This window comes from Lissotriton vulgaris, chromosome 5 (genome assembly GCF_964263255.1).
Source record: "Lissotriton vulgaris chromosome 5, aLisVul1.2, whole genome shotgun sequence".
Taxonomy (NCBI): domain Eukaryota; kingdom Metazoa; phylum Chordata; class Amphibia; order Caudata; family Salamandridae; genus Lissotriton; species Lissotriton vulgaris.
In genome coordinates this window covers 1,064,935,252-1,064,954,972 of record NC_141693.1, presented here as the reverse complement: position 1 = coordinate 1,064,954,972, position 19,721 = coordinate 1,064,935,252, and the positions used below count along the sequence as shown (strand labels likewise).

At 45.3% G+C, this 19,721-nt stretch overlaps 1 protein-coding gene across 2 annotated transcripts in view; it reads left to right on the top strand.

The window, feature by feature from the left end:
- Positions 1-19,721, top strand: part of CFAP43 (cilia and flagella associated protein 43) — a 922,989-nt gene that overhangs the window by 808,868 nt on the left and 94,400 nt on the right. For both annotated transcript variants that reach the window (XM_086922745.1, XM_086922746.1), the window contains 3 exons: positions 1,663-1,775; positions 3,854-4,013; positions 7,069-7,233. In XM_086922745.1, coding sequence (XP_086778871.1) covers positions 1,663-1,775; positions 3,854-4,013; positions 7,069-7,233 — 438 coding nt within the window. The remainder of the gene's footprint in view (positions 1-1,662; positions 1,776-3,853; positions 4,014-7,068; positions 7,234-19,721) is intronic.

Here is a 19,721-nt window from a genome sequence, read left to right as displayed (position 1 = left end):
TTTGAAACATATACAACTCCTGGCTTTACAACAGAGTCTTGAAAAAGATTTTCTGTGTTTTAAATGTGCCTATTTCTATAATCTTAGAACATCAGTGGAATGAAGCTATGAAGTGGAAGAACCTAAAGGGCAAAATCGTGATGGATAGTCTGAGGATTTTGTTATGGAAATGGGGTTTTGGACATTTACCCATTTGCGACTATAGTACCCTATAATAAATTTATATAACACAATGACCAATGCCATATCCAAAACTGCCTTAAAATATCCATTAACAAAAGACTGTTTTGCACAGTGCTGCTCAATATAATACAATGCTTCCCAGTGCAATACAGTGAAGGGCAAAAGGGCCCTGATGCTCAGTGTGATAACGTGCTGTTTGTTATGACAGTGCTGCCCATGATCACGAATGCTTTGTAGCCTCAGACATTGCTTCCTCGAATGACAGATGGACGCTTAGTATGACATGATGCAGTCTCATGTGACACTGTGTTTCCAACATCACACAGTGCTTCCATGTATTAAAGCTAGCTGCCCAGCGTCAGACGATGCCGCCAGAGTGTGACAGGACAAGGTGGTACCCTTTGACGGACCCACATATTTTTAGGGCGAGCGGGGAATAGGTATCTGTGATATTGGTTTTTAGTTCGAGCATTCAAGACCTCTTGTATAAACTTTATTATATATTTAAATGTGTATGTACTGTGTGGGCTTTGAAGATCAGCCCTAGGACCTATCGGCTTCCGCTTAGGGACTTTTTTTCTGTTCAACTGCATCTATTTTAATGTCTTGATAGAAAATGACCAGCAGAGGTCAATAAAACACCAGAATTGCTTTCTGCTGAGGGACTGTCTTTTTATTTCTTTCTGGAAAGTGCCTCTATTGAACCTTCTTGATAGAAAACAACCAGCAGAGGTCAGTAAAATACCAGAATCACTTTAACATTCTCTAGATTCCAGTCCATAGAAATTGTCTTCCACGAGCACAAGCAGACAATAATATTTTTTTCAAATCTTGTATTTTCAGTGATATGACCACCGAAGGCCCTGATTTTCTATTAAAACCAGAGCGTTGGACTGTACCATTCCAGCTGAAAGGCAATATTTCTCTACATGTGTTCCCATATCTGGCGTGTCATGCAGATTGGTGCTTACTTTCCCTCCATGTTAAAGAACAGTAGATGTTTCAGCACCCAGGCAAATGTGCTTCATGGCTAAATACATATAAGGTCCCAAAGGCGAGACCGATTGCATTGCAAATGCTGGTTTGTTATGTGCCTGTGATGAACTTTTCCTCTGTCTGTTCCGAGCAGATCAGAAAATAATTGATGTAAGTGTCTTATATGCGAGGTGTCCTAGGTTGACACTACACAGGGATGTAGACGTTTAGGTTGGCGAGGTTAATCTGTCACAGAAGACAGAATGACCTATGCTCTCTTGTGTCATCTCTTTCCTACTCTCTCCCTGTCTGCCCCCTACTTTGACTAATCCTCTAGCTCGTTAAACTTTTTCAGCACATCACTTCCCCCCTACTTTCGAAGGAGGAGCTAAAGTCCCTTTTAGTCATTTATTTCCTGTTTAATTCATATTCCTCGTGACATAAACATTTTCTGTGATTCTTTCAATATTTATGGAAAGATAAATATTCATCTTTATTTTTCAGATAAAACAGAACGCCCTAACTCTAGCTGAAATGCAGGCATTCCTCCAGAAGCGAGTGGAAGAAGACGAGAAGACCCGTTTAGATTTTGAGCGCATGATGATGGAGCTTAATACGTAGGTCGACTAGTTTACCTTTAATTTTTCATAGTTTTCTGTGTCGGATGGGTAGGTAAGGTGGTATAGGGGGTGGGGGAGCAGGTGGCAGGCTGTAGTTTGGACCCATCCATTTGCAAATCAGTCTTGACCCTGCTCCAATGGGAACAGTCTAGTCCAATGGATACAACGTCCCTACAGGCAGGTGATGCTCACAGCCATCCCTGCTGGGGAAGTTGACGTGAAAAGTACTTTCTGATGTGTACTTCTAAACGCAGATTACTCAACTTGTGAATACCCCCAGACTACAGAGATTATTTTCCAGCAATTCCCTTTTGGTCATATGCAGCTCTGCCAGCTCTGTGTTGACTCCATCCTGATCTGGAAGTGACACATGTAACCATCACTCCTGCACGCTGACTTCAACTTCTATCTTTCTCCATGCTTACATCAGCTTCTTTCTTTCTGCGCCTTAAGCCACAGGTTCAAAGCTCTTTCCCTCAACTTTTCTATCATTAGACAGGATTTTTTTGGCCAGCAGGGACTGTCAGAAACATATGTCTGAGACATACCTCCACCAGGTTTGTCTCTGGTGCCTGCGATCGCCGCATGACTCCAGGTCTTCCGGAGGCTGCCCAAGAGTGAACCCAAAGGCAATCAGGGACCCCAAAGCCAAGCTCAACATCTCCAAACACTGTTGGATGGTGTTTAGGGACCAATCTCGGTCGAGGATGCAGACCCATTCCCGCTCTCAAAACTGTTCACAGGAAGGATCCTCTTCACATTTCGAAGTCATGAGGTAAGTCAGAGTCAAAGAAAAAACACAGGAAGTCAAAGCCTGAATCAATCTTCCCACTACTTTCTTTAGGAGATGTCTCATGGACATCAGGGTGCCTATCGATCTTAGACCTGGTCTCCTACAGTGGAGCTGATCCCACAACTGTTCCTGATCCAACCCAATTACCCAGGCCTATCGGTAACGCTGTATCAAATCAAGGCCTTGTAGGAGGCCATGTTACACGTCTTTGGCACCCTTCCCGTTCCCTTTGGCGCATCTGTGGGCCCTAGGATACGAGGAGGTCTCCAGTCAGATAACCATTAGTGCATTCTTTTTCAACACCGTCTGTGCCTCATGACTACGCTGGGGAAGTTAGCCCTGACTCCTGGGGCAGCTTCCATCCCGGCTTCACACACAACAATGGTTACTATGCACCAGTCCAGGGGAGGAACCAATTGTTCTTTCAGGTTTGGAAGCAAATCCTGCATGACATTGCCCGAAGTTGTGCCCTCTCGTCCTCATATACAGCTGATTCAATCCCATTCTGACTCATGTGGTACCCTGCCTTCTTGTAGGCCATTACATATTCATTTGGCTTTTGGTTGTAACCAACATGATGATGGGGATCGCAATTTGAGAATTTTTGCAGGGGTGTCTCAAGGACACCCTGCGGCACCCCTGTAAATTACATGTGTGTGCATATGGCGCACATACATGCCCAATGGGCATGTATGTGCATCATATGCCACCCTCACAAATGCACAATTGTGCATATTTACAAGAAATCGCAAATTACAACCAACTACAAGTTGGTGGTAATTTGCGATTCCTTAACCAAAAATGCTACATACATAGCATTTAAGGAATTTGCGATTCCCAAAATGCTATGGCAAAATAAGGAATCGCACAAGTTTGCAATTCCTTATTTTGGGAATGTTTTATACATCCCAAAACATGCAAAAAGGCCGTTTGCGATTCGCAAAGGCCGAAATTCTGCGAATTTCGGCCTTTGCGAATCACAAAAGGCTTGATACATATGGCCCTTAATCTCCCCGTGCATGAGAAAAAAAGGTCCTTGTGTAATGTAACTGCGAGTATGTAAAGCGCTCCAATACTTTTGGGTCGAGTTTGCGCTGTATAAAACTGCAAAAAAGGCATAATACGTCGGTGTATGTGTTTTTAATGCCCCAGTAGTGCCAGCCACCTGTTCCTAAGCACGCCACATATGCATTAATGCGACCAGAAGTGGTTCAGTATGGTGAAAATGTTCATTTAATACTCATTTGTTGCACATATTTGCTTTCGAAAATCTCTGCTACAGGCTTCGGGAGGAGAAGATGAAGTTTCAGATGGACCTGACCGTCCAGTTCCTGCTCAAACAAGGTCAGGTGGAGGTGGACAGCAGCGACTTGATTCCAAACTACTCGGACTGCGTTCTTCTTCAGCGAGGAGTAGTCGAGGACCTAAACAGCACTATCCGGGTAAAGGTTTACACCAGTATCTTTAGAGCATGGTATAGAACAGAGGATGCATGGAGGTCTACTGTCGCAAAAATTGTAACGTGCGCTGTCAGTTCCCACTTTGTAATTAAGTTCTCTATTGCCTATATTAGGCCACACAACTGTAAACATTGTCATTCACATCAGAACCACAAGTCATGTTTCCAGACTACCCAATAAATTAGTGGTGCCCAAAATTATTAAGTCCTTCGACTGGTAACTTCACATGTTTTTAAAAACTTTGCAAATGTCATGATGTTTGAGGCGCTTGAAATTTACAAATAGAGTGACCGCTCCAGTTGCAACAACTAGGGCCTCGAGGGAAGCTACACCCAGTCTTAGTTTGCGTACGTGCTGAACCAGCTGCGCATGGCCTCACACATGACAGTACATCCTGCAACTAGCTGCCTGTCCACAGAACCACGGGAGGGACACATGGCCTTCAGTCACACCCAGGACCCAGCAACCGTGACTGCAGAACCAGTTGTGCATGGCCAATATCAATGTGCACCAGGCTGTGGGTGCCAGGTCCGGCATTCCGCCAGATAGTGATCCTGTACCTATCCCCCTGACATGCCACATCCTACATGTGCAAACAAAACAGGTGATGGACAGAATGTGGATCAATGTCACACATTCAACCCAGTCCAAAGATCTGGGCCCAAATCCATTGTTTTTTTGCACTCCACACCACCCTGGGTTAGACAATGGCGATATGCAAATCAGCTCTGACCCTGTGCCCCATGGGAACAGTCCAGTCCGAACTACAAAAGCCATGTCCTTCCCAGAACGGAATCAAGCATCCGAGGACCGGACCGGTTTCGAGGTAACACCTCTCATCAGCCCGGCTAGCTTGACTCCAGTGGTGTGGAGTGCCTGGGACCCACGTCTGAGCATCCCCAGCGCACTTATGGCGGCAATTGCAAACAAAACAGGTGATGGACAGAATGTGGATCAATGTCACACATTCAACCCAGTCCAAAGATCTGGGCCCAAATCCATCGTTTTTTTGCACTCCACACCACCCTGGGTTAGACAATGGCGATATGCAAATCAGCTCTGACCCTGTGCCCCATGGGAACAGTCCAGTCCGAACTACAAAAGCCATGTCCTTCCCAGAACGGAATCAAGCATCCGAGGACCGGACCGGTTTCGAGGTAACACCTCTCATCAGCCCGGCTAGCTTGACTCCAGTGGTGTGGAGTGCCTGGGACCCACGTCTGAGCATCCCCAGCGCACTTATGGCGGCAATTGCAAACAAAACAGGTGATGGACAGAATGTGGATCAATGTCACACATCCTACATGTGGCCAGGTATTTTCCCCTTGCCTATTGCTGCCAACTTATTGTGTGTTGCGGGATCCGTGATAATTTGTGGATCCATTGCATTATGTACTGGTGTCCTCAATGCATTTTTTCTACCCATGGCCAGTCAATTAAATACTTGTGCTACAAAAAAACAGACCAGGTGTAATTGTACTATCAAACAGATATAATGTATGTTAAATATCTAGTGATTGAGTATTTCTTCAGAACTCTGGTCTCTTATCCACACAAGATAGCATATTTCATCAATTGTCCTGCTCCACGCCACCCTGCAGGTCAGCAGTCGTTAAGGGTCAGCCCACACTGTGCGGAACTCTAAAACAGGGGATGCATGTTGTAGCTTGACACCAACCCAGTGACTCACTAAACTGCTGTTCAAAATTAGAACTTTCTCGCAAAACCCCTTGTAATTTAATATTGCCTGAGGTTGACCTAACTCTAGTTTATTCATATCACTCTGGACAACCATAAAAAGGAGGAGTTACGACCCTTTATGCCTGCAACTCTCAACAGATTTCATTTCTATTGAAGCCTGTTAGGCCTCTGGCATTTCATCAGGAATAGGAGTCTTTGTGACATTTACTATGAGCACCTTCCTTCAAAGCCATTTGGGTGTTTGTAGAACGTGCATAGTCAATCCATAGTCTGGATCGGCCGAATCAATCAGAGGTTGAGTTTATTTTTCACATTTTCACTCTTAGATTCTCTATGTATCAAAATAGGTGGATTACTTCAGAATTCCATTCTCCAGATCCCACCAAGCACCTTTTTGTAACTCAAATATCTATCACACATTTGATTTGCATAAAAATACGAGAGGGCTTATTCTGCCTACATTTCTGTCGTCATGCCTTGGCCGGTGCACTCCATTGAGTCGTTTCTGTTGTAGTACACACCATATTTACTCATGGGCCTGAAAATGAAAAACATTACATTTAAAAGGCACCTGTAACTTTGTCCCACCCCCGATGGTTCTACAGAAAACATACAAAGTGGACAAAGTAGACTGACACATTCTACGAGGATTTGTCAAATAGCTTCAAAGTTATCAGTAAATTGAAATTGGCCTTTTCTATGAAAGCACAATATAACCATAACTTCAAAGTTGTTATTGGCAACTCTAATATATACTTCTATCACAGAGTACCCGCTTATGACTTACCAAAAAGTGTGTACATGTAGCTAGGCTCGATCCTGGAGTGCGTCGTTGAGATTGCTCCTTGTAGGAAGGTTATATGAAGCTGTCCGAAACGTCCATAGAGGTGTTCACTAGGGCTGTGCAAACCCCCCAAAAATCTGCCAGCAGGAAGCTGATCCTTGGACTAATCATTTTCCCTGTTCCTGGCAACACCCTCGTTCCGGCCCCTTCTCCTACTTCAGACAATCTGTAATTCAAGGGGATTTTGTTGTGGCAGTAAATTGCATTTCCTATGTAAATATCACCAGATCGCATGTGTCATTTGCACCCGTAGATGGCATTTGGTTGAACAAAAAGGTTGTGGTCGGGCTTTAGGTCTCCTAATGCAGGATGATGCTTATGGGTGGGATGCAATTCACATAGGACTGGCATTGAGTTGGTAAGAAAGAAACAGTGTGTGTGCACCCACCTTAATAGCCAGTTCAAGAAAAGGAGGTAACTAATTTTTGGGACAGTTAATTCATATGCACCCCCATCTCAGTACTCCCGTGTGAGATCTTATTCTCTTTTCAGACTCTAGGAGAACAGAAGATCGCTAATATGGTAGAAGTGAAAGATTTCCGAAAAGGCATATTTCAGCAGGAGTGGGAACATAAAAAAATGCACATGGAAATGGAAGATCTGAACAAGAAGCTTCGGGATATTCAGCGGCTGCGCGTCACGAAGGAGCTCCGGACGGTAGGGCAATATTTAAATCTTACATAACCATGCCTTTTCCTATTTTTTGCAGGACAATGTGTGTTTTATGGAGCATATAAAATTCATTTCTAAAATCAAGATGCATTTAATGGCCCGCAGTGTTTTATTTCTTCAAATGATAAAAGAGGACTGTTTTCACAGTTAACAAGCCTAAATATATAATTTACCGTCTTAATTTCTATGCAGGTAAGTACTTAATCAATAATAACTCAAATCGGAAAGAAAAAACCAGAGTCCGTGGTGTTAGAGTTCTTAGGGGTTTTATTCCTCAAAAAGGAATGGTCAAGACCAGGATATCATGTTCTTCCCACCACAGGGGTGGAAGAAGGGATAGAGCGCTACATTTTATTGACAGTACATAGCTTATATACTTAATTTACATCATAGAAAGCAATGCAGTAGGCGTAACAGCTGAGAGAAGACAAGATAACAGTATCCACGTGTTACTAGTACGTAATCAGAAGGCGTGGACTAGGCGTGAACTGGAGGTGTGTGCTAGAAACGTCACAGGTAGGTGTCACAAAGGGGGTGGCACTAACAGAAATGTTGCAATGTCAGCAGAAATCGGAAGCTTGGATGCGCACGCAGCTGCATGACGTGTGATTGACGTGAGACTGGAGGGTGCAGGGGACTTGACATTTACACTGACGGAAAGAGACAGAAGTCTGGCATGTCAGATCAACTTGTACTTCTATCATATCTATCATATCTGATATCTGATGTTTGGGAACCATATTATCTGGACGGGAAAGGTCTCTGGGGCAGAAGCTATTCTATACTGACTGTGAGTGCGTGTATATGCGCCTGAGTGTCTGCATGAGAAGCGTGGGGCATGGGGCCTTCCATGGGAGCATGGTAACAGAGGCTATGAATTACTTGCACTGAGACAGGTCGGCCCTTTGGCTCTGTAGCTGAGGGGGATGTTTACTGAAGCTAGTAGGCAGGAATGTATTTTCGAGGAGCGGAATAGATAACTCGAAGGTTATAGTCAGTCTTGGCAGGCAGCAGGCTGAGCTGAGCGCGGTGGGCCGCGCTGGGAGTAAGTCAGAGTTCACGGGTACAGAGGTACAGAGGCAGCCTGGGCTGAGGCTTTCAGAGTCAGAAGCCAGAAAAAGGCTCGATGGCAGAAATTCAGGGCCTACTTTGCCAGAGCATAAAAACGTGTAAGGTACACTACAAAAAGACGTTGGCATAGCATACTTAGGAACGGACTAATTAACCCATTCAGGGTGGGTCTGAAAGAGGACATGTTGACGTTGGACGCAAATGCATTTGCGTCTTCATAGCTGGCACAGGAGGGAAGTTACATGCACTTTAAGCTGGTACATGGAGACGGTGGGGTACGCGCTAGGGAACACAACTTGACCATAAAATTAATATTTCCTCATTCCCTCCTTGTTCCCTACGGACCCTTCATGATATATCGATCCTCATGAACCGATCAGTTTGTTCTTGTAACATCATTTGCTCCTCTTTCTTTCTTTTGCGTTTTGAAAGGAAACTGGAATGTTCAATGCATGACGTGGCACACAGTCCACAAATCGCTGGCCCACACTGCAGGCACAGGCAGCAACTGAATACTAGGACTAGGCCAATGCCTAGGAAGGATAGGATCTTCCATCCCCAAGCGGTTAACGTTGTCCAGAACCAACCGGACCAAGTCCAGGTGCCTGGATTCTGATGTATCAGGTTAGCAATTTTATGAAGACGTGTAATAGCTTTGTATACAGATGGCGCGTTTTCTGGAATGAAAACACAGCAACTTGACCCGATGACCTTACAGGCTCCACCTCTATCTGCCAAGATGACGTCAATAACAAGACGATTCTGAAGGACAACAACCCGCATGGCGGACTGCTCTTCGGTTAAGTTACCTAGGGCGGAGGCAGTTTCATTCACTACTGCTTCAAGTGTTCTAGTTAATCTGCGTATTAGTTTACTATTTCGAACAGGTCCTAAAAAGAAAAAGAATCCTTTATTAAAATCGGTGTACTGTTCCCATGCCGTTTCTGTGTAGTCGACAAGTGGGATATCTCTTCTGAGTCTATTCTTTACTAGATTTGTATTTCTGTGGTAATCAGGAGGAGCTAGAAAAACAGGTGGCAGAAGGAATGCAATATAACAGGTACCATCCCAGTCGGGAGGTAGGCGTATGTATGCGGTATGACCACAAACAAAATAGGAATGACTGATAGCTTTAAAGGACGATTTACCATAATCACTGAATTCGACCACAGTAGTACATTTACTATGACCTAAGTGTACTGAACCTTTCTTCCTGACACATAATTCACCAGTGACTGGTAGTACTGACATAACGGGCAGAACTGGTGCAGCTTCGGCTTCAACGGTGAGAATCATAAGGTTAATTGTGTAATTACCTAATCCATACACTTCATTCTCTAGATCAGTTCCTATTCTGGTGGGGAGTCCCTCTTTATCAGGGTAACAGACGTCGAGCAGGACCAAGTTCAAGTTTCCCCAAACCCAGCCCCCATCGAAAACAGCAATATCAGGATCTAAGGAATTAATTATTTTAAACCATGCACCACAGGAGCCATTGTGAGTGAACGGGTACGGAAAGAGGGGCAGAGCTCCCTTGTAATTCTGGTAGGGAGGGAGTCGGCCACATATCCAGCAGTTTGTAGCGTTATTAGTCTGATGGGAATGATGAAGCATACTAATGAATGTGTTGTTGCGCAGCGCAAGTCTGTAGGAGAGTTCATGTGGAGGTAACTCGCTAAAAGAATGTTCAGCAGAGACATTGTAAGCAGATTGTTCACGCTTGAAAATAGGGTAATAGATAGGGAGAAGTATACTTGCAACTATTATCAGCAGACTTAGAAAAAACATTATTAACAATGTCACTATACAGTGACTACGCAGTGACTTGCAGTATGTACGTTTCTTGAATAGTCTCTCTCTCTCTCTATCTCGATCTAGGGGGTACATGTCAGAAACTATTTAACCGATTCACCTAGGGGAGGACTTAAACAATTAAACTGTCTGACTTGCTAGATCGAAGCTTGAGTCGGTACTCCTCTTGGGGAGTTTTCTCTCGTTCGGAAACCTTAAAGTCACTAGGCTCGATACAGTCTTTGGAAGGGGTGGATGAGCCTGGGTCGGATTTCAGTTCATTGCACAGTTTAACATGGCTCATGTGGATCCACCCCTTCCTGCCCTCAACTTTTACCGCTGTCCTCGTAGTAAGTAGAACGGTCTTCGGCTCTTTCCAGCGGGGCTCCAGCGGACTTTTCCTGTCAAAGTTTCTTATGAGAATCAGGTCGCCTGGACGGACATCATGCGGCTTTACATCAGTGTTGTCAGGGAAGGCTGCGGCAACCTGTGAACGACATGATTGGAGTGCAGACATCAAGGAGGCAAGGTAATCTGTCAACATATTACAATCAACATCAGTAATTTTCTTAGGAATGGGCGTCCCCCACATATTCGGTGGTCTACCAAAGACCACTTCGTACGGGGATAGTCCTGATCTCGAATGGGCAACCATTCTCATATAGAACAGTGCCACTGGCAGGGCGACTATCCAGTCGACCCCTTTCTCTTGACATATTTTAGCAAGACGGGTCTTTAATGTCTGATTATGCCTCTCTACAAGGCCTGCGGCTTCGGGATGTCGGACACAATGGAATTTCCATTGATATCCTAGCAGCAAGGAAACCTGCTTCATTAATTCGGATGAGAATGGCTGACCGTTATCTGAATACACGACACGAGGCATGCCGTACCGTGGGAAGAATTCACGAACCAACTGCCTGGCAGTGGTCGGGGCAGTATAATCTGGGACTGGATATGCTTCGGTCCAACGGGACAGAGCACAAACAATTACGAGGACATATTTGAATCCTCGACAACGGTCCATCTGGATATAATCCATCTGGAGGACTTCAAAAGGGTGATCGGGAGGATGAAATCCACCTTGCTCTACAGGGACGCTTTTACCTGGATTGAACTGACAACAGATCATGCAAGTACGCACTTTCTGTTTTGCTGCTGCTCGTAAGTGTTTATTGCTCCAAAGATTTTGTAAACTGTCTAACATCGCTTTTTCTCCTAGATGTGCTGGACTATGTGCTGTATTAACCATGACTTGAACCATAGAGTCAGGGAGAAACCATGTAGATTTTCCCTTCGTCATCCAACCTTGATCTGTCTGGATCCCTCCTAGTTCAATCCATTTCTTTATTTCTTCTGGGGTAGCATGTGTCTGTATATCGATAACATCTAGTGTGGGATCCCTGACTGTCATACAATTTGTCGATCCTATTGTCTTTGTTATGTCAGTTGTCTGAGTGTGAGTCAATGCTGTATGTTTTGCTGTCTGGTCTGCCAGGTCGTTACCCTGGGAAACAGAATCTGTAACTTTAGTATGTGCTTTACACTTCATGACGGATATGCCTGAAGGCAGATGTATTGCTTCTAACAGTGCTTGAATGAGGGGACCGTGTTGAATCTTGGCACCATGAGACGTCAAAAAACCTCGTTCTTGCCATAACATGCCGAAGTCGTGTACAACTCCGAACGCATAACGGGAATCAGTGTATATGTTGACATTTCTGTTCTTGGCTAGTATACAGGCTCGGGTCAGAGCAATAAGCTCTGCCGCTTGAGCAGACAGTGTGTCAATACGATGTGTTTCTTTTACTTCGGTTTCAGTGGTCACGGCATATGCGGCCACTAATTCTCCTGTACTTGTTCGCATACATGAACCATCCACATAAAGTGTCAGGTCTGGATTTGTCAATGGAACATCTGTTAAGTCTCGTCGGGGCTTTGTTACTGCATTAATGATCTCTATGCAATCATGCGGGGCTGGATCTGTCATAATTGTAGGTAACAGTGTTGCGGGGTTCAGAATGCTGCAGCGTCTGATTTCTATGTGTGGCTGGAATAGCGTTAATTCGTAACCTGTCAGTCGTGCTATAGTCAAGTGTTGAGTCTGGGTTCTGTTTAACAGAACCTCTACAGAGTGTGGAACTTGTACTGTTAACTGATGTCCTAAAACAATCGAATCGCTCTGTCTTATTGCTAACGCTGTTGCTGCTACTGACTTTAAGCACGCAGGGAGTGCCTGGGCTACTGAATCCAATGTACTTGAAAAATAAGCGCAAGGCTTATATGAACCTGCTTGGTCTTGAGTGAGGACAGACAATGCTGTACCATCACGTTCTGTAACAAAAAGTGTAAACGGTTTGCTGTAGCATGGTGTCGCTAAAACTGGTGCTTGACATAATGCTTTCTTTAATTCCTCAAAGGCTTGTGTATGTTCCTGAGTCCAAGGGAGGACAGTCGAAGTCGCTGCCTCCTGCGTCGTTAACTGGATGAGTGGTTTAGCTAGAAATGCATATTGAGGAATCCATTGTCTACAGTACGAGGTGAGGCCTATGAAGGCCCGCACTTCCTTTTGTGTCTGGGGTCGTGGCATATTTACAATTAACTGAATGCGATCGGGAGTGAGCTGTCTCCCCACTTTGGACAGCAAGTGACCCAAGTACACAACTTGCTGAACACAGAATTGAAGCTTCGAAGGAGACACCTTGTCGGCCAGGAAATGTAAAACTGTCAGTGATGCTTGCTCACATTCGGGCTCACTTCGTGCGGTGATCAATAGATCATCGACGTATTGCAGTAAAGCGGTGTTAACTGGCATTTGAATACAATCTAGTTGTCTTTTCAGTGCTTGACTATAGATGCTGGGGCTTTCTGTGAATCCTTGAGGTGCGCGGGAAAATTTGAAGCTTCGTCCATTTAAACTGAATCCGAAGAGATATTGGCTCTCTGGATCAATAGGTACACTGAAGAAAGCGTTCTTGAGATCAATTACAGTAAAGAACGTTGCTTCTGAGTCAATAGCAGTCAATAGGGAAGAGATATCGGGGACCACAGGGTACTGTGGTACAATACATTTATTCAGCTCTCGAAGATCAATCACCAGCCGATATACTGGCGGTGCATTGGGGTCAGTACGTTTAAGAATTGGAATGATGGGTGAATTACAGATATTGGAGTCGGTCTCTACGACCACTCCTTGGGCTATGAGCTCTTCAATGATTTCCAGTAAAGCCACTACAGCATCGGGGGGTAACTTGTATTGTCTGATTCGTGGTAGAACAACTCCTGTCTTGAGTGTAACACGGTATGGTGTGATATGCATACAACCTACATCAGTTGGGCCTTTTGCCCACAGGTGATCTGGTACATTTCTTAATCTGACATCGAATCCTCGCAACACATAATGACCCTTGAAATCCCGTAGAAAGAGTCTAACTCCCTCCGGGGAACAGCAGATTATAGCTCCTAGAGCCTTCAATGTTTTAATTCCTAACAGATTTTCTGGACATGATTTCGTAAGTAACAAGTCTGTAACTCGTGATAATGGACCCACAGCCAGGGGAACTGGTTCAGATACTTCATTTACAATAGGCTGTCCTGAAAAACCAAGGGAAACATTCTGTGAGCCTGAGAGGGGTGCCCCTGGGACTTCATTATGACTGATCGTTGTGCGGCTTGCCCCTGTGTCAATTTAAAACTTTCTATCTTTTCCCAATACTTGACTGTGTACATAAGGACCTTCTTGATCTACAGGAATTTCAATAAGAGGCAAGCCAAACTCCCTCTCTAGGCTGTTTCATGTGTATCGTTGATACTCAGGGTAAGCAGATTGGGCATACTGGTACATCTGTTGGGAAACTTGTTGAGTCGAGGCAGTGGGCTGTGGTACCGCTACTGTCTGTGCTGTATGAGATGTAGCATGCATAGGCTGTGTGTTCTGCATGGGCTGTACATTCTGTGAAGTCTGTTGCTGGACCTGATCTTGTCTAGGTGGATGCGGTCTCTCTTTAGTTTTACCTGTTGCTATGTTATGTTTCAGGACTGGACATTCATGTACGTAGTGACCTGGCTGCTTGCAATAATTGCATGTCCCTTTAACGGGACCTGCGGCGTGACCTGTCTGGTTCGTACCCTTTCTGTTTCCGTCGGTATGGACCGACTGGGCTACTAACATTTTCATTTTCGTGTCTTTCATACGTTTCTGTTCCTGATCCTGTTCTTCTCTAATTCTATTCTGATGGTATTGTAACATTTGTAACATCTGGGATGGCGTATTTGCTTGCCATGTACTCTCAACCTTGTATACACGATTTTTGACTGCTAACAGGGAATTCTCAACTAACTTTGATACAAAAAGATGCGGGTACGACTCGCTACTTGGTTTAAGACCACTATTAATAATAAAACATTTCTCGAATCTTGAATAAAAGTCACTAGTATCTTCGTCGGGTTTCTGTTTACATGCTGAAATTGCATCCCAGTCTTCTTTTCTAGTTGTCAATAATCTTGGCAGAACCTGTACTATCAAACCTGGTAATGCTTTAGTTTTGTCCCCAAGGCCTACCCCTGGGACACGTTTGTTCTCTTCGTCTTCTATTTCTGCCCATACAATCTTTTTCTCTCCCTCCTCCCATTCTTTTTCCTTCAGTTTCTCGTAGATGCCCGTGGGCAGCAGTACCTTTAACATTTTCATGATATCTTCATATGTGTAATCCCCCATCAGTAACATGTCTTTAAGCTCTCTGTGAAAACCTGCAGGGTCTTTATCATGGCTCGGGACTAGTTTCTTCATTTCTAACAGTTCTAACTTAGTCAGTGGCGTGTGTACATATACACGTTTCAAGATATGATCCTCACCCATAACTGGGTGCACTCCCCGTAAGGGGTTCTGACTTTCAATGCCACTCAGGCGTTGCATGTGATACATTTTCCTTTCTGGGGGCGGAGCGGGAACATATTCAGAGCTTATGAAAGTGTTATATCTATGTCGTTGTTCTAGAATTATTTGTATTAACTTGGTACTGAGACCTCTCCATCTATCCATGAGTAGTGCTTCTAATGTTTCATGTAAGGGACCTGGATCAGAATGTTGGTTTCTGTATTTCGTGAGGAGGTGCTGAATCATGTATACACCTGCTAATTTCTGCTCGTCTGGGGAGAGGTTCAGAAATGTCTGCGCTACTGTGTCATCATTATACATATCCGGATTTTCAGCCCATAATATGGCTGACCGGGCTAGTTCTTGTTCATCCATAGAATTGAGTATGTGGTACCCCACTCGGTCTCGGAGTCTTTTATCAGTCTCCTGGAACTGATGTTCAGAAGAATTCGGGTTTGTTAAGGCAGAGAGAAAAACTCTCTTGCTTTCCGGACGGATACCTTTCCTAAGGTAAGTTCCCTTACCTACATACGCTATAGTATCTGTAGTCTTTTCTGGTTCTTCAAGTTCTTCTTCCTCCTCGGAGGAAGCCTTCTCTTTCTCTTTTTGGTGTATTTCTATCACTGCTTTTCTAATCTTCTTGTACATACTGGCTATGCAAGTCCCCTTATCATGTTTTCCTTCAGATATATTTTGACCCCACTTGTTTAGTGCATCTAATTCACTCTGATCTGTCCCAGGCCTGTCTCGTTCTCTTATTAGGCAATTTATGAAAAAACGTAGTATCTGTGCTTGAACGTCAACTTTCTGACGCTCCATGGCCTCCTGAATACTGTCAGGGCCTTTCCCCGTCTGAATAAACTCATATATTCTATCTAGGCGCTCCTTCATTCCTGCATAGCAGAGCAGGAAATCAGTAGCAGATCTTAACCGTAGTGATGCCATCATCATTATATTGTCTTTACCGGGTACTGGATCATATCTGCAAACTGAAAGGTTTTCTTTGAATATGTCAAGGCGGGGTGACTTGAACGTAAAAGGATTCCGCAAATCTCCGAGCTGTAACCTGCGTGTTAACGGCGGTGTTTGAAGACCCCCGGCCGCACCCCCTGAGGTGGAAACTTGGGCATTATCTCTCGGCGGAGTCTGTATCTGAACTTGAATTTGTCTTTTAGTAGGTTCAGGTAGAAGTGGTTTTGGTAGATCAACTTTAAGTGCAGGAAGTGGTGGAGGTGGTGGAACAGGAGCATTCTGTTGTGGTACTGGCGGAATATGATCTTGGGGCGGGTTACCACCCCCGTTCCTGTCGTTAGGCAGGGCGCGGACAGGGAGGTTGGTGTAAGCGGGTGCTACATCCTCTAGATGGGAATTCAGGAATATGTCTTTAGTAGTCTTATGCATTACTTTAGTTGGAACTAATGGTGTCGGCAGATTTTTCGGTATTTCCGAAATGGCCTCAGGCGAACCCTCGGCCGCGAGATACATACCGTTTACGAGGTTATTTTGTGCGCGGTCTACTTGCTCTGATTTTACTCGGATCCCCTCGGTAACTAACTCGTTTTCTTGGGCCTTGTCTGATTCTTTAAGTCTGTCTTCTCTACGTAGTGCTTTTTCAGCACGCTTATGTGATTCCTTACGCCAAAACTCTATGGCGTCTTTCTGAGATTGTCTGGCTTTCTTTTTCCATAGTGCTTCCTCTACCTTCATGATGCACTCGGCATCCCATGTTCCGGTAACAGGCCATCTGTGTCTTTCGTCTAGATGCTTAGTATAGTCGGCCCATAAATCTAGATATAATATGGCATCTATGCCATGCTTGTGGTACATAAAGTTTCCTGGAGTGTCCCTAGGGGGGATAGGAATTGCTTCCTCTAGTATCCCTTTCCTAGTTCCTATCTGCTTTAATTTGTCGAAAAACGGCATCTTGTTTACTTAATACTGAGTGCTCAATCCTTACTACTTAATGCTGAATATAGCTGGTTATACAAGAACACAATAATGCACAAAAACAGTCACACTCATACCACGACATTAATCACATGAAAAAAGACATTTCAGACATATATGACTACCCTCTATACTGGATGTACTGCTAAACAGCACAGATACACTGTCTAAACAGCGCAGAAACTTGAATAACGGATGTACTGCTAAACAGTACAGATACACTGTCTAAAACAGTGCAGACCGGACTTGTGTACCCAAACCCGTCTAGATACGTCCCAGCAATGGTACTCACGGGAAGCACGGAAACAGAAGGCCTCGGAAAACTCGACTGGACTTGACTCGACACTTCGGAAGACTTCGGAAAACTTCGGAAAACTGGTGGGCCTCTTGACACCTCGGACCTTGCTTCTTTCGGCTAGGCTCTGGTCGGGATCCTCCGCACTCCTCACCGCCTCGTCTGGGTACTGATCGCAGTCTTCGTCACCTCCGTGGGCCAGAGGGAGATGCAGGAAATCCTGCCGGTACGCGTAGTTTCCGTCTAACTGATGGCAGGGGACAGAGCTTGCAACGCACCAACCGGCGCGTGAGGTGGGGGAGGGGTCCCTGTTCGGGCGCCAAAATGATGTAAATATATAATTTACCGTCTTAATTTCTATGCAGGTAAGTACTTAATCAATAATAACTCAAATCGGAAAGAAAAAACCAGAGTCCGTGGTGTTAGAGTTCTTAGGGGTTTTATTCCTCAAAAAGGAATGGTCAAGACCAGGATATCATGTTCTTCCCACCACAGGGGTGGAAGAAGGGATAGAGCGCTACATTTTATTGACAGTACATAGCTTATATACTTAATTTACATCATAGAAAGCAATGCAGTAGGCGTAACAGCTGAGAGAAGACAAGATAACAGTATCCACGTGTTACTAGTACGTAATCAGAAGGCGTGGACTAGGCGTGAACTGGAGGTGTGTGCTAGAAACGTCACAGGTAGGTGTCACAAAGGGGGTGGCACTAACAGAAATGTTGCAATGTCAGCAGAAATCGGAAGCTTGGATGCGCACGCAGCTGCATGACGTGTGATTGACGTGAGACTGGAGGGTGCAGGGGACTTGACATTTACACTGACGGAAAGAGACAGAAGTCTGGCATGTCAGATCAACTTGTACTTCTATCATATCTATCATATCTGATATCTGATGTTTGGGAACCATATTATCTGGACGGGAAAGGTCTCTGGGGCAGAAGCTATTCTATACTGACTGTGAGTGCGTGTATATGCGCCTGAGTGTCTGCATGAGAAGCGTGGGGCATGGGGCCTTCCATGGGAGCATGGTAACAGAGGCTATGAATTACTTGCACTGAGACAGGTCGGCCCTTTGGCTCTGTAGCTGAGGGGGATGTTTACTGAAGCTAGTAGGCAGGAATGTATTTTCGAGGAGCGGAATAGATAACTCGAAGGTTATAGTCAGTCTTGGCAGGCAGCAGGCTGAGCTGAGCGCGGTGGGCCGCGCTGGGAGTAAGTCAGAGTTCACGGGTACAGAGGCAGCCTGGGCTGAGGCTTTCAGAGTCAGAAGCCAGAAAAAGGCTCGATGGCAGAAATTCAGGGCCTACTTTGCCAGAGCATAAAAACGTGTAAGGTACACTACAAAAAGACGTTGGCATAGCATACTTAGGAACGGACTAATTAACCCATTCAGGGTGGGTCTGAAAGAGGACATGTTGACGTTGGACGCAAATGCATTTGCGTCTTCATAGCTGGCACAGGAGGGAAGTTACATGCACTTTAAGCTGGTACATGGAGACGGTGGGGTACGCGCTAGGGAACACAACTTGACCATAAAATGTATATTTCCTCAGTGACGTCAATATGTCTGGTTTAAACGTGCTAATGAAAGGAAACCGCATTTGTGCATGCCTATATCTGCATGCACTAGCACATTAAAGCCAGACCTGTTATCTTTGGTGCTCTCAGAGCCATTTACATAGGTCCACCAGTGACGCCAGACAGCAAGCACAGGTTGACATCAATGCACACACACCTTCCAAAGCCAACCACTGTAACTAGAAGTGAAAAAATAAGGCGACGTGAAGTAGAACATAAATGTAACAGTTAGCGCACCAGCATTTCTTGCTGGCACGCGTCCACAGATCCCCGCCCCTGAGCTCACGCCTGCTGGAGTGAGCGCGTTTATAAATAAAGAGGGCGGAGCTGCGGATTTAGTCCGCGTGCAACCAAGACACTGTGTGTCCGTGTCTCTGTACAGCGCGCAGCGAGACCCTAGTGCGCAGCATGCAGCGGGAGGGTGGCCCCCTGCATACATTACACTGGCGATGAGGGCGGAAAACACACGCCTGCTCCTGCCCTGCAGAGTTACAACTCACTCCTCTGAGGCCACGAGGCCCATTCCTGAGTGTTGCAGTCCCGCTGGAAGTGATCCCTGATTGGCCTCAGTCCCTAGATAAGCTGCCACCTGGTGACAACAACGATCCCAGCAGCTCTTCCCAGCCGCCGTCTCCACCCAGTGGACCATCAACACCACGTCAAGGGGGTGAGTCGTGCATGCTCCAGGGGAAGCCACAAGGACAGGCTTGTGACCCATGCTAGCCCAGCGAGCGCCACGCACCTGAGCACACGTGGGCCCACACGACGCTCAGTGCCACTGCACCGTCACCTGTGCACGTAGGCTAGCTGCAAGAAGTAAGCGTCCTTGCTAGGCCGCACATCGGCCCCCATGTTCAGCACCATGGGGGATCAAGATAACGCCGCCCAGGCCCCTGTGCCAGCGACTCC